This window comes from Xyrauchen texanus, chromosome 27 (assembly GCF_025860055.1).
Source record: "Xyrauchen texanus isolate HMW12.3.18 chromosome 27, RBS_HiC_50CHRs, whole genome shotgun sequence".
Lineage (NCBI taxonomy): Eukaryota > Metazoa > Chordata > Actinopteri > Cypriniformes > Catostomidae > Xyrauchen > Xyrauchen texanus.
The window spans coordinates 5609873-5624468 of NC_068302.1; the positions used below are offsets into that span (position 1 = coordinate 5609873).

A 14596-nucleotide genomic window follows, 5' to 3' on the forward strand; every position below is an offset into this window, starting at 1 on the left:
CTGCATGTTTTATTGGAACGTGAAAAATATCTGGCATGGAGCTAACAATACCACAAACATTAACAGTGTGAACATCTCGATCCCAGCAATCGGTGGCAGGTAGAGGAAGGGACACTCTGCGGGAACATTGAGGAAAGTTCTGGGCCTTCATCGGAGCCGGAGCGAACAGTTCTGTGAGCTCTGGTCCCGGCTTCATGGTACTCGAACCAACAGGAATGCTTGGCTTGCCCGAGAATAAGGCTTTCCGCTGAGAAGAGGGCTGGAGAGCACAATTTATTTTGCTTAGACCACGGCCACTGGGTCTTCATTTTCTGGGAAGCTGGAGGGATTGAGGCACTGAGCTTTGAAAGTGAGCGAGCGAGTCTGTTGTGCAAAAGGGCCACCTCACCTTGGGAAGATGTGCTTAATTATTATGAGTGCTTCTTAGCTCGTGTTCGACTGTACGCCAAATTGGAAGTATACTCAGGACTTAAGAGGAACAGTAGTTCCACATGCCCGAAGGTGACGAAAACACAGTAGTTCCTCAAAAAGTACCTAAAATAGGCTTTAGTGTCTGCACTTAGAAAGGGCCTTATGGAAACCTGAAAAAATTAGCTCCTAAAATAATAGCATATAATGAAGCATTAGCTCCTTTTTACAAGTTGCTCTGTAGTGAATTCCTCACATTTTGTTATTTTAGGATAATTAAGCTTAGCGTATTAAGGAAACGGCATGTTCATACCGCAAGTTACGCATTCCGACTAGCATGTAACCAAATTCACTTGTTTTCTCCCCTTTTCTCCCCAATTTGGCATCCCCAATGCATAATAGATCCTCATGGTGGTGTAGTGACTCTCCTAAATCTGGGTGGCGGAGGAGTTGCCTCTGCATCTGAGACAGTAAATCCGGGCATCTTATCGCGTTGCTTGTTGAGCGCATTACCGCGGAGACGTAGCGTGTGTGGAGGCTTCACGCTATTCTACGTGGCATCCACGCACAACTCGCCATGCGCTCCACCGAGAGCGAGAACCACATTATAGTGACCACAAGGAGGTTACCCCATGTGACTCTACCCACCCTAGCAACCGGGCCAATTTGGCTGCTTAGGAGACCTGACTGATGTCACTCAGCATGCCCTGGATTCGAACATGTGACTCCAGGGTTGGTAGTCAGCGTCTTTACTCTGAGCTGAGCTACCCAGGCCCCTTTTCATTCATTTTATTGCCTGTGCAGATGCAAGTTGTAATATCATGTTTACATTGTGGATATAGCTGATTATTCTCACATATATAGGACATGTTTAAGTGAGATAATTAATCTCTAGTAAAGTTCATTGTACAGGTGTTCAGGAGTTCTTGCAGCTCAAGTGGGCAAATCTCAGATATACTGTGACTGGATTATTTGAATAAATTCTTTCTAGATTTTTATTTAAAAAAATAAACAAGTACTTTTATCATATTTTTGTCAATGATATATTTTAATTAAATCTTTTTATTGTCAAGAGATTTCTTTTTCGTCTTGACTTCATTATCGTTGACAAAATCAAAAAAACCCTCTCTGCAAACTGGTTATAGGACATTTGAACATAAAATAATCAGTATCTGTTGTTTATAAAATAATGGCTGAACTCCATTATCAGCCAATATTAGCTGTTTTGGTCTGATTCAGCCGATATTAGATCCAGCTTTGTTCTATGCCAGACAAAAAAAAAAATAATAAAAAAAGATTAAATCAGCTGCATCGTTTATCAGTATAAAATGCAAAAAAATTAAATCACCAAAATTTCAATACAAGTGCATCCCTGTTGTTTAATTTCACCGAAGGGTCTTACATTGATCCAGATGTCAGTGAGCTCATCATAGATGATGAAGGGCTGCACTCCCTCAGGCATGGCCTCCACATGCTCCTCCCACTGTGGGTCATCCACACCCACAGGTATAAAGAGCGCGGGTGGTAACAGCACTAACTGCAGCTTCTGTTGACTGCGGTCCAGTAACACTGCCCAAGCACTGGAGAGAGACCATTTCAATATACAATTAAACCTGAAAACACACTTAACAATGCTAGATAATAACAGACTTGTTCAAACTTGGGTTGAAAACGTGTTGCACCAGGTGTGACTAAGGATGCAACGATCCGATACCTGGATCAGTATTGGCTGATACTGATGTTTTTAACCAGATCGGGTATCGGTCTGACAAGCCCGATCCATATCCAATACTGTGTGTTAATCACGGTTGTTACAATCAAGCTCCAAAAATGGCATAAAAGAATCATAAAAGCACCATTAAAGTAGCTCATATGACATGTGCGTTTTATTTAAAGTCTCTTGAAGACAAACGATATCTTTGTGAATCTCAAAAATCTGCGTTTAATAAAAAAAGTAATTGTAATCTGCATGTGCAGCACTCTTCCGTAATTGAGCGGTGCACTGTTGTGTCACACACACCGCACGGGGTGATGACGAGTTGTTTTCAGCTCTCAGAACGGAGAACAATATGTGACTGCCCTACAAAAACTACATCTCAGATGTACAGTGGCAAGAAAAATTATTAGAATTAGCTGGTTTTCTGCATTAATTGGTCATAAAATACGATTTCATCTTCACAAGTATAGTCAAAGAAAATGTGATTAAGCTAACAACACACAAACAAATATAATCTTTCATGTCATTATTGAAAATGTCACATTGAAAAGTAACAGTGCTGTGGAAAAATTAAGTGAACCCTTGGATTTAATAACTGGTCGATCCTCCTTTGGCAGCAATTTCCAGGAGCTACAGATTAGACCTGCACAACATTCAGAAGGAATTTTGAACAATTCTTCCTTAGAGAACTGTTTCAGCTCATCCATATTCTTAGGATGTCTGGTGTGATCGGTTCTCTTGAAGTCATTCCACAGCATCTCTATTCGGTTAAGTTCTGGGCTTTGACTGGGCCACTCCAAAAGGCGGATTTTAATTTTTTAAGCCATTCTGTAGTGGATTTACATCTATATTTAAGGTCATTTTCCAGCTGCATCACCCAACTTCTACTGAGCTTCAGCTGGTGCATAGCCACACTGACATTACTCTGTATGATATCTTGATAAACTTAGGAATTAATTAATGATGGAAAACGGTCCAGGCCCCGAAGAAGCAAAGCTGCCACAAATCATGATAATCCCTCCACCATACTTCAGTGTTGGAATGATGTTTTCATTTTGGTATGTGGTGCCCTTTTTACAGTGCTGCGTGCACTTCCCAAACAATTCAACCTTGGTTTCATCAGTCCACAAAACAAGTTTTTGTTGGAAAGCAGTGTCTTTCTTCCTTCCTTCATGGACACCATGCCTGTTTAATGTTTTACATATCGTAGACAGTAATTCTTTCAAGTCTTCAGCTGTCAATATAGGGTTCTTTTTTTACCTCATTGAGCAATGCGTGGTGTGCCTTTTGAGTCATCTTGGCTGGGTGGCCACTTTAAGGGAGAGAAGCCACAGTCTCCATTTATAGACAATTTGTCTAACTGTGGACAGATGAATGTTTTTAAGCTCTTCAAGGAGAACTTTGTAATCCTCTCCAGCTTTATGCAAAGTAACATTTCTTGATCGTAGGTCTTCTGAGATCATCAGTAGATGCTTCTTTTGAATAGTGAACTCAAAATGTTTGAGTGCCAAGTACCTCTAACAAACATCTCCATTCTCATTTCATTAATTGAATGCCCAGTTTGCCAACTCCTGGCCCTAATTAGCATTTCTTATTATTGTATTTTTATTTAATATTAAATTACAATTATATTTAAGTTGACTGGGTTCCAATTGTATTATTTTTTTTTTTTTAAAGGATTGAAAAGTGGACTGATATCCTATTACAACCAAAGTGGGGAAAAAAGGTCTCAATCCAGATTCAAGTTTAAAAAATGTTTAAAGAGAACTGGCTTAATTTCTACTGATAATTTTCACTGAAATGATGGTACATTTGGCTTATGCGCTATTTATATACATTTTTCTCAATAGGCTACACATTTTTTATGTAATCCTTTTGTGTTTTCTCATTTATAATTAAATAATGTGTAGTTAGTAGAGCTGTCAGAATTAAGGCGTTAACGTATGTAATTAATTATAATAGTTTAACAAGTGAATTTTTCTTAAATCGCAATTAACGCATTGACCGTTAATACAGCATAAACACTGGTGTGAAGGGCAGAACCTTTATAATGTGCCAGCTCAGAGTCATTACACTGACACACATGCCCCAGCGAAAGAGCCCTTCTACTAATAGAGCCTAAAAGCTTAGCATAAAACAGCATAACAAAGCAGTCTCAAAGAAATTCAACATCCTAGTTGACCGTTAAACTGTCTTCTATAATAGTGACGCAGAGGTTGTTATCTCGATAAATAAAAGAATCCTGAAGCTTCCCTGTCAGTGATAAACTGGAGAAAGGTGCTCTTAGCGCCATCTGATGTAGGCTACAAAACAAGCCCAGATGGGACTTTTGACAGAAATCAAGTACTTTTCAGCCTTGTTTGCAAGCGCTTTTCATGGTGAGTTCAAAATGCTGTTTCATGTTGACGCCCTGACGCGTATCAAGAACGCAGCTTCACAATTGCTGTAGCAAAGCAGATAGCCACAGTCTACTGGTAGATTCATATTGTGCAGGATGAGAGTTTAAAGGATTTGATGTCCATTGCAATGAAAATGCAACCTATGTGTGGACTAGTTATTTTAGTTAGTCAAACTCCAACTTAGACTTTGGAAAACATTTAATGTTACTTGAATTGGTGCTATAATAGTGCATTTCTATCAACATTGTGGAAGGCTTTGTTTGACATTTTTAATAAAGCATTATATTGTCACATATTGTTTTGTTTTCTTTCATAAAAGTGAAAAATAAATTTTGACAAGAAACGAATATAGTGTCAAATTTCAGCACTTAAAATCTGCGATTAATCGCAATGAACTACAAATGATTATGCAATTAATCGTGATGAACTGCAAAAAAATGTATTAATCGTGATTAAAAATTGTAATTGACTGACAGCACCAGTAGAGGTTTGGGTTTCTTTCCATAATGGGACGGACTGGGGCTAAAAAACAGCCCTGGACTTTCTCCCAAATAGGCCCATCATCCGGCCATTCGCCACTAGCCTCTTTTCTTTTACTTATTCCCATCCACGCTTTCTCCTTACGTTTTCTGCTAGCCATTCTGCAGCGATTTAACCCTTTCACATAAATGTAAAATATTCTGGCTGACTATTATTTGGACCGTTATTTACTTTATGGTTTCCATGGTGACAGCGTCATTGCTTGTCACGTGACACACCGCAGCCACAACAGCACTGAATGAATGATGATATGTTTTATGCCGTCTTTCCTTTGTTATTAAAAATATTCACACATTTGTTAGCATGTTAGCATGAAATATCTGATATTCAGATTGTCAAATAAATGCAAGTGGGTGAGTTTTGTTGTCTAAACACCTTTATAACGATCGCGTTAGTTGAGCTGTGAGCGATGGAGCCGTCATAGTGCCACAGTTCAGAGAATCGGATCTGTTGGATTTAGGCTACAACACGTTAATTCATCCACTTCTCCCAAAATACATGAAAGTAAGTGACCGGTGAACTGGGAGAAGAATAGAGTAAACTTTAAAGTTACTTTCACAATGTGTATCTGATTGATATGAATAAACGTGTCTAATTATTATGGAAAGGAATATTATTGCCGTTTCCATAGACATCAGTGTGTATTTTACAAACTCTATGCCTCTCTAAATGTATTGTATTGTTTGTTTAGTACCTACATTATGTGAAATGTAATTATATGTCTGAAACCTAAAACCTAAAAGAAACATTATGTGGTTGAAAACACTGAAAACTAAGTTGTGATATGACAGCTGAGCGTCCGTCTCTGGCTCAGCGCCAGCCAGCGTCAAGCACATTTAATATTAGCAGCTAATCACGGTGCACTGACCGTTCTAATCACACTGGTGTGTGTGTGTGTGTGTGTGTGTGTGTGTGTGTGTGTGTGTGTGATCGATGCGTCTGAAAGGGTTAATTTACGTCCTGGCTGCAGCTCATGTACAAAACTGTACATTTTTCTAAACTGACCTGCTTCCATTACAAATCTGACTGCTGCGGGGCTAATCACAAACTGGCTAGTAGGCCGACTCTTCTTCCTCAGTTTTTTTTTACACGTTGCATATAAGTGATCATATTTGTGTCCCTACTGTTGGCTGTTCATATTGCTTTATTATACTTTTTTTTGTGCCGACGGACGGCCCTCGGTTGGACGGCCGTTCTGGACTTTTCCCGAACGCACAGATTGTCAGTCCGTCCCTGGGTCACATATAAAAGAGTAAACACAATCAGTTTCACACAGGTAGGTATAGATATTCCAAACCGATTACGAAAAAATAACACTGGTATCGGATCGGGAGAAAAAAAAAATTTTGGTGCATCCCTAGGTGTGACTTCAAACACCAAAGGTTCTCACATGTCTCAACTTACCATGACATGCCAAGTTTGAATATCTGCATGTTCAATTTGTAATTGAGATTTGAGAATTACAGTTGAAGTCAGAAGTTTACATACACTTAGGTTGCAGTCATTAAAACAAATGTTTTAACCACTTCACAGATTTAATATAAGAAAACTATAGTTTTCTTAAGTCGTTTAGGACATCTACTTTGTGCATGACACGTAATTTTTCCAACAATTGTTTACAGACAGACTGTTTCACTTTTAATTGACTATATCACAATTCCAGTGGGTCAGAAGTACAAACAATAGTACACAAGTATAAACACCATGGGACCACACAGCCATCATACCGTTCAGGAAAGAGATCCTAGATGGTGCAAAAAGTGCAAATCAATCCCAGAACAACAGCAGGACCTTGTGAAGATACTGGATGAAACAGGTAGACAAGTATCTATATCCACAGTAAAACAAGTCCTATATCAACATAACCTGAAAGGCTCCTCTGCATTGAAGAAACCACTACTCCAAAGCCGACATAAAAAAACAAGACTACAGTTTGCAAGTGCACATGGGGACAAAGATCTTGCCAGGAAGTTAAAGCTTGGTCACAAATAGGTCTTCCAAATGGACAATGACCAAAAGCATACCTCCAAAGTTGTAGCAAAATGGCTTAAGGACAACAAAGTCAAGGTATTGGAGTAGCCATCACAAAGCCCTGACCTCAATCTGATAGAATATTTGTGGGCAGAACTGAAAGCATGTACAAGCAAGAAGGCCTACAAACGGGCCAAAATTCCAGCAAGTTTTTAGGAGAAGCTGGGTTATTGGGTTAACTTGACCCAAGTTAAACAATTTAAAGTCAATGCTACCAAATACTAACAAAATGTATGTATACTTCTGACCCAAGGGAATGTGATGAAAGAAATAAAAGCCTAAATAAATCATTCTCTCTACTATTAGGAGACTGGACTTCCAGTTACGGTTGCTGATGGCATGCTGCACAAGTGTTTGTAGCAGGCTTAGCATTGCTGATTCTTATTCTCATAAGTTCATCGTTTTATCCTTTGTCATTTTACTACGTGTTTCAGGTTTTTCGTCTTTTCTACAGTTTCATCTGTGTGTATTTTACCTGTTGCTGCTGGCATCTAGCTCGAGTCAGTGTTTGTAGCCTGCTAGCTTTTTTAGCATAGTTTATCCGTTTTCAGATTTTAATCCTTAACATCTGCCATTTTTCAGTGCATATCAGGTTTTTACCCGCATTTTTCTCTTATCACGATTCAACTGCGTGCATTTTACAGCGCGCACCCATTTTTCACCTCTGTGTTACACAACGTGATGCATCGATCTCAAAGCACCGCTTATCAAGAACAACCATAACAACAAACAATTGGGTGAGAAATTCAGCTTTGATTACAAATTGCATTTTACAATATATTCAAATAGAAATATCTTTTAAATTGTAAAATGAGTTCACACAATGTTTTTACTGTATTTTGGATCAAATAAACGCAGTCTTGGTGAGCAGAAGATACTTCTAAAACTTTTAAACGGTAGTGTAGGTATAAAATTAAGTAAAGTCTTTATGTAAAGAACACGTATAGTCAGATTACTTCTTTTAACTTAAAACGTGATTTTGATCATTAAGTCTCCTCACATTCATTCTATTTGTGTCACATTCCTCAGTGATAGGCCCAGGGGAGGGGTCATTATTTATTTTTTGTTGGAAAAGCACTTTCTGTATTAGCTTAAAGCCCCCAAGTTTACAATAGTTACTGTATTCTTTCAATAGTTCTAAGAAAGGGTAACTGGGTGACCTTTTTATTTTTTTATTGAATGCTAGACATCAGAATGCATTATTTTGCTCTTGTACACCTTTACTTGAATTTTATTTTTGAATTTTGAGTTTAAGAAAAAGGTGAGTGGCAGAGTGTATTACTATGTTGTTGTTATTTTTATGTGAATGAAGACTTAAAAGATGCAATTTTTTCAGTAAGCTAGGAATATGTGTTTTCAACATAAATGTTCAATTCTTTTGGTTCAGGAAGGACGAGATGACAGGCTGCTGGCTCCCACTGTTGCTGTTCATTTTTATTTATTTTTTGTTGGAAAAGCACTCTCTGTATTAGCTTAAAGCCCTCAAGTTTACATTGGTTGCTGTATTCTTTCAATTGCTCTAAAGTATTTTGGGTGACCTTTTTATTTTTTTTATTGAATGCTAGACATCAAGTTGTTGTTATTTTAATCTGAAAGAAGAATTACAAGATGCACTTTTTTTCAGTAAGCTAGGCCTGTGTGTTTTCAAGGCTTCAAAGTTTTATTGAATGCTACCTCTGACTAAGAATGCATTACTTTGCACTTGTATAGTCTTTTATTTTTGGAATTTTAAGAGCAATAAACATATTGCAATGTTAAGGAATTCATGTTTTTTCATTCAGATATGTAAATCAACATGTATAAATTGCTATTAGTCAATTAATGGGGAGATAATCGAAATCGAATCGGACTGAAAAAAATTCATCGTTAGATTAACCGATGCATCGGAAAAAATTATCGCTAGATTAATCGTTTAAAAAATAACCGTTTATCCCAGCCCTAGTTTTGTATGAATAAGTGATCAGGATGGTTTTCACATCATTTTGTAGCAAAAAATCTAGGCTACAAGATCCAGTTCTCAAAAGTCTTGTGGACAAATGTTTGTATGTATTATATGGCCTTATTTCAATTACTTAATTTTGTCTTTTCAAAAAACATGCATAAACGTTATTTTCTCAAAAATACAAACATGTACACACATGTTGCTCACACATTATTGTAGCCCAGTTTGTGCTGAATACAGTGTTATCAGACTTTAGCTATTATTATGTTTTTAAGCAACTGAAAAAAGCACAAATATCAAGGCATGTCAAAACTTCTCCAGGGCCCAAAACACCCTCAGACCCCAGAGGGTTAAACCGGATGAATATATACTTTTAAATGAATCTATTCCCCCAGGATATTATTATAAACATGAGCATCCTCTGAAGGGTCGAGGAGGAGGTGTTGCTACAATTTACAGTTACAATTTTGGTGTTACTCAGAGGACAGCAAATAAGTTTGTCTTTTTAACTAATAATGCTTAATGTGACACCGTAAGATATAAATAAATATATCTTGCTACAGTATGTAGATCACCTGGGCCTTATTCTGATTTCCTTAGTGAATTTGCAAATCTTTTATCAGATCTTGTATTTACTGTAGAAAGATTGTGACTTTAATTGATGGTGACTTCAACAGATAAAGAAAATGACACACTGGGATTAGCATTTATCGAATTTCTCAACTCTCTTGGAGTAAGCCAAAATGTGACATGACCAACTCATCACCATTATCATACGCTTGATTCAAGTCATATGGAGTTGATGTTGATACAATAGAAATCCTTCCGCAGAGCGATGACATCTCAGATCATTACCTCGTCTCTTGTATGCTGTGATCAGCTAAGGTTACTCAATCTATACCATGCTATCGTTCAGGTAGAAATATTCTAATAAATATTAGATGAAATGATTATAGACCGATTTCAAATCTCCCGATTATGTTGTAAATACTAGAAAAGGTATTGTCCTCCCAACTATGTTAATTGCTACAGAGAAATAGTATATATTAACTATTTCAGTCAGAATTTAGGCCCCATCACAGTAGAGAGACTGCACTTATCAGAGTTACAAATGACTTTCTCTTATCATCTGATCGCAGCTGCATTTCACTTCTAGTCCTTTTAGATCTTAGTGCTGCCTTTGACATGATAAATCACAACATACTCTTGAATAGGCTAGAGAAATATGTTGGCATTTGTGAACTTTGACTCTTGATGGATGTACTGTTACATCGTCTTCAACAGCAAAGAGCTAGGTGTTATATTTGATACAAATCTGTCCTTGACAATCAAATTACCAATGTTTGTAGAACAGCATTCTTCCACCTAAGAAATATTGCTAAATTACATCACATGCTCTCTGTTGCTGATACTGAAAAACTAATGCGTTCATGACCTCAAGACTAGATTACTGTAATGCATTACTGGGAGGATGTCCAGCAAGATAAATAATAATAAATAAACTTCAATTGGTTCAAAATGCAGCAGCCAGAGTGCTGACTAGAACCAAGAAATGTGATCAAATTAGCCCAATTTTATCATTGTTACATTGGCTATCTGTTCAATTTCGTATTCATTTGAAAATTCTGTTAACTACGTACAAAGCTTTGAATGGTCTAGCTCCACAGTACTTAAGTGACCTTCTACCACTCTATATTCCATCATGTTCATTACGATCACACAATTCTGGTCTGTTAATAGCTCCTAGAATATCCAAATCCACAAAAGGAGGTAGATCCTTTTCATATTTGGCTCCCAAACTATGGAATATTCTCCCTAACACTGTTCGAGATACAGACACACTCAGTTTAAGTCTAGATTAATGAGTCATCTTTTTAGCAAGGCATACACCTAATTTATCCTTTAACTCACAATTAAGCTGCATTAGTTAGGTCTGCAGGAACCAGAAACATTGATCATGATCTATAACTCTGCAATAAATTGAATGGCATCTATGCTGATATTATTCTATCAGCATAGATTTGTATCCCGGTCACAACCTCAGGATTCCTATACTGAGGTCACCAGAACTGGCTGGATCCAACTCCATTCCTGCTTCGTGTTGGACTCCACTGCTATGTGTCTCTGAGTGATGACGACTAATTGCAGCCAGTGCCAGCCAAACATCACTTCAGTCTATTACGATGGACTTCAGAGGATGAACTGATGCCAACTCCAACCATAAGACAATGGAATACATCATATGTCATTGCCTGAACCTTTGACTTATGATAGACCTCACCGAAATTACCAGCCGGTTGAACTGCGATGCACCTCACTGATCTCTGCCTGCATCACCTCGGTCTAATGATGGACTACACTCTTATAATGGAATGCATAGACTATCAATTAATTGCCAACAAAACCCTTCATCAGCCAACTAACAAAAGACAATGCATCTATGTGAAAATCTGCAGTTAATCAAAGGCATTATTCATTAATCTTACTTTGTTTCTTTGTTACAAAATCTTTGTTTAAACACTGACCCTTAACACTTACTTAAATCATTTTAAACCATGACTTGCACTATACAAAAATAATTAATATTGCTATTATTTTCATGATGTTATCCAGAGGGGAACTGGCCCCACAGTGAGCCTGGATTCTCCCAAGGTTAGTTTTCTCCATTAAACATCATCTTATGGAATTTTGCGTTCCTGGCCACAGTCGCCTTTGGCATGCTCACTGGGATTCTAAATACAATTACTATTTCATTACCTATTTTTAAACACAATTCACAATCGTATTTTATCAAATTGCACAATGATGACTAAGACATTATATAAATTACGGTTTCAATTTCCGTAAAGCTGCTTTGAAACTATGTGTTTTGTGAAAGGTGCTACACAAATAAAAATGACTTGACTATTTTTCTGACATTTCATATTCTTAAAATAAAGTAGTGATCCTAACTGACCTAAAACAGGGAATGTGAAACAATGAGCTTAAATGTATTTGGCTAAGGTGTATGTAAACCTCTGACTTCAACTGTACAAAGGTATTGTATGGCTTCAGATGACTTGGAATATACCACACAAATTGCATGGCTAACTTTTATGAGGCTTTTTCTGGCATTTTTGGAGCTTGATAACAATTATGAAAACTTACAATTTGCCATCTCTTGTCCATCCAGCTCTAGCGATGTACTCAACCCCAGGAAACAGTGTTGTGAATGGGAGAACAAGCTCTTTGTTTTGCGTGTTAACAATCTAGAAAACAAGGCATAAAACGACATTATTAGTCTCTCAACCAGACCTAAATATGAAGCGAGCTCTGGCACTGGGCACCTACCTTCCCATGCTGGTCAGTTCGAATCTCTGCTATTTTCAGGCTAATTTGAGGGTTTTTACTCCCTAAAAGCAAAGAGAAGTTCATTGGCATTGGTATCTATAGTATCGATTCTATTAAATAAACCCTTTTTGTTTTTACAAGTACCATTTATTACAACAAACCTCTGTTGTGAATGTGTATCTTTAACTAAACACTGTTATATGAACAGCCAGTCCATTTTTAAACTGATTTAAGTCTCACAAACTTTAAAACAACTCAGTTTGCTCTTTATTAATGTGTATTGTTTCATGGTTCATATTAAGGAAAACAATGTGGGAAACTCCATTTCATTCCTTGCATAATGTTTTTAAAAATCTAATTGGAAACAGCGGCTATTTGGTTGAAATGATGGTTCCTCTGATTAAATAAAAAAACCTTAAAGCCTATTCAGAGCAAATACATAGAGATATACATTGAATATTGTTGTTTGGCTATATCGCTCTATCCAAGAATGGGAACAAGTTTTCAATTCCATAACCTAAACACCTGTGTGTTGTGCATGTCTGGTTACCGGTGCGGGGGTATCTGTACACATCTGCCTTCCGCTCCTCTAGGGCTGGTGAGGGCACATGAATAATCTCCACTTCTGACTCATCAACTTCCTCATACAACAACTGCAGCGTTCTGCATCCATCTGTGTCTGCAATGCAAACATAAACAGAATGATATGGGCATGCAGGGTTCAATAATAACAGCTATAATGGTCATTATAACTTTAATAACTTTTTATATAGCACCATTTAGCAATTGATCACAAAGTGCTTCACAAAACATAAAATCAATACACTCAGTAAAGACAATAAGTTTCAAAACAATAAGTTTCAGCAGGGTGGAAACTATAAATGCTCTTTTTAGACTAGAGAGAAAGTTGAGTTGTGAAATGTACAGTATGTTTTTATAGTACAGTTACCTCTAGGAAACTGGGAACATTTTATTCTCCATTTCACGCATTTGAAAAAATGCATTAAAATAATCTAGGCAAGATTAAATAATGGCATGAAGAAGCTTCTCTGTATCCCTAAAACTCAAAACCTGTCTCACCTTGGAAATGTTCCTTAACTGATAAAAACAAGACTGAACTAACTTCCTGACGTGATATTCACAACTAAATTTGTGTCAAAATAGATACCCAAATTTCTACTGACCTGCTGAATATTCAGCACCACTTGATTAAGTGCTAACTCAATAAAAAACATTTTTTTAATCATGATCAACTCGAACAACATCTGTTTTATCAGAATTTAACTGCAGAAAATTACATGCCATCTGTTGCTTGCTTGCTTGCCTTCTTAAAGAACTGATTATTCTAGACAGGTCATTGGGACTCAACGACAAATATAACTGTAGGTCATCTGCATGGTAATTAAAATTAGTTGTATTTTCGAATCACAGAACCAAGATAAAACTAAATTGGCCATAACAGGGATCCTTGTGGGACACCACAATTTATTGTTGAAGAGGAGGACATCTCATCTTCAACAGACTCTACAAATATCCTATTTGACAGATAGGAAACAGTCTAAACCCATCCCAGATATTCCCACCCATCTCTTTGTATCCAACGCTGCAGTTAATTCAAGCAACACTAAACTGGAGCAATCAATAAGTCATTGGTAACCCTTAGAAGGGCAGTTTCTGTGTGATTTGGTCTAAAACCTGACCAAATAAAGTCAACACACCCCTACAAAGTGTTCAACAAACCTTTAGGAGCAGCCGGAGACCACCAGTATCCTGTGAAGCGATCAAACTCTTCCTGAATCACAAACGTTGCGACACCAGCAGACTTTGGGTCATCCTTGACGTTATTCAACCCTGTAAGTGTAGAAGACAAATCATAAAGCATATTCTTAGTGCTTTCCATATCACTCTTCAAGTTTTAAGAAGGGGGTTACATTTCAAATATTAGTTTTTTTACTCAAAACCAGGTCCAAGGAAAAGTCTTATCAAACATTTGAAGAATTCTAATATATTTTGTATTATTATTATTATTTTGAAACAAATTTATCAATAATAATTCATATTAAAAATATGTTTTCTGAATGGCATTTGTTTTTTGGTCCCACTTCATATTAGGTGTCTTTAAATATGTACTTATATTAAAATACATGCAATACAATGTATTTATTGTGTAACAACATCTTGTTCTGCAAAATCCTCAAGATTTACATTTGCTGCTTCAGATGTTGAGGT

The 14596-nt window shown here is 37.1% G+C and overlaps 1 protein-coding gene across 3 annotated transcripts in view; it reads right to left on the bottom strand.

Annotated features, from left to right (window-relative positions):
* Positions 1-14596, bottom strand: part of LOC127621273 (dipeptidyl peptidase 9-like) — a 44806-nt gene that overhangs the window by 14631 nt on the left and 15579 nt on the right. For all 3 annotated transcript variants that reach the window (XM_052094798.1, XM_052094796.1, XM_052094797.1), the window contains exons 7-11: positions 14108-14218; positions 12918-13046; positions 12368-12429; positions 12185-12285; positions 1811-1988 (exon numbers count right to left, since the gene is read on the bottom strand). In XM_052094798.1, coding sequence (XP_051950758.1) covers positions 1811-1988; positions 12185-12285; positions 12368-12429; positions 12918-13046; positions 14108-14218 — 581 coding nt within the window. The remainder of the gene's footprint in view (positions 1-1810; positions 1989-12184; positions 12286-12367; positions 12430-12917; positions 13047-14107; positions 14219-14596) is intronic.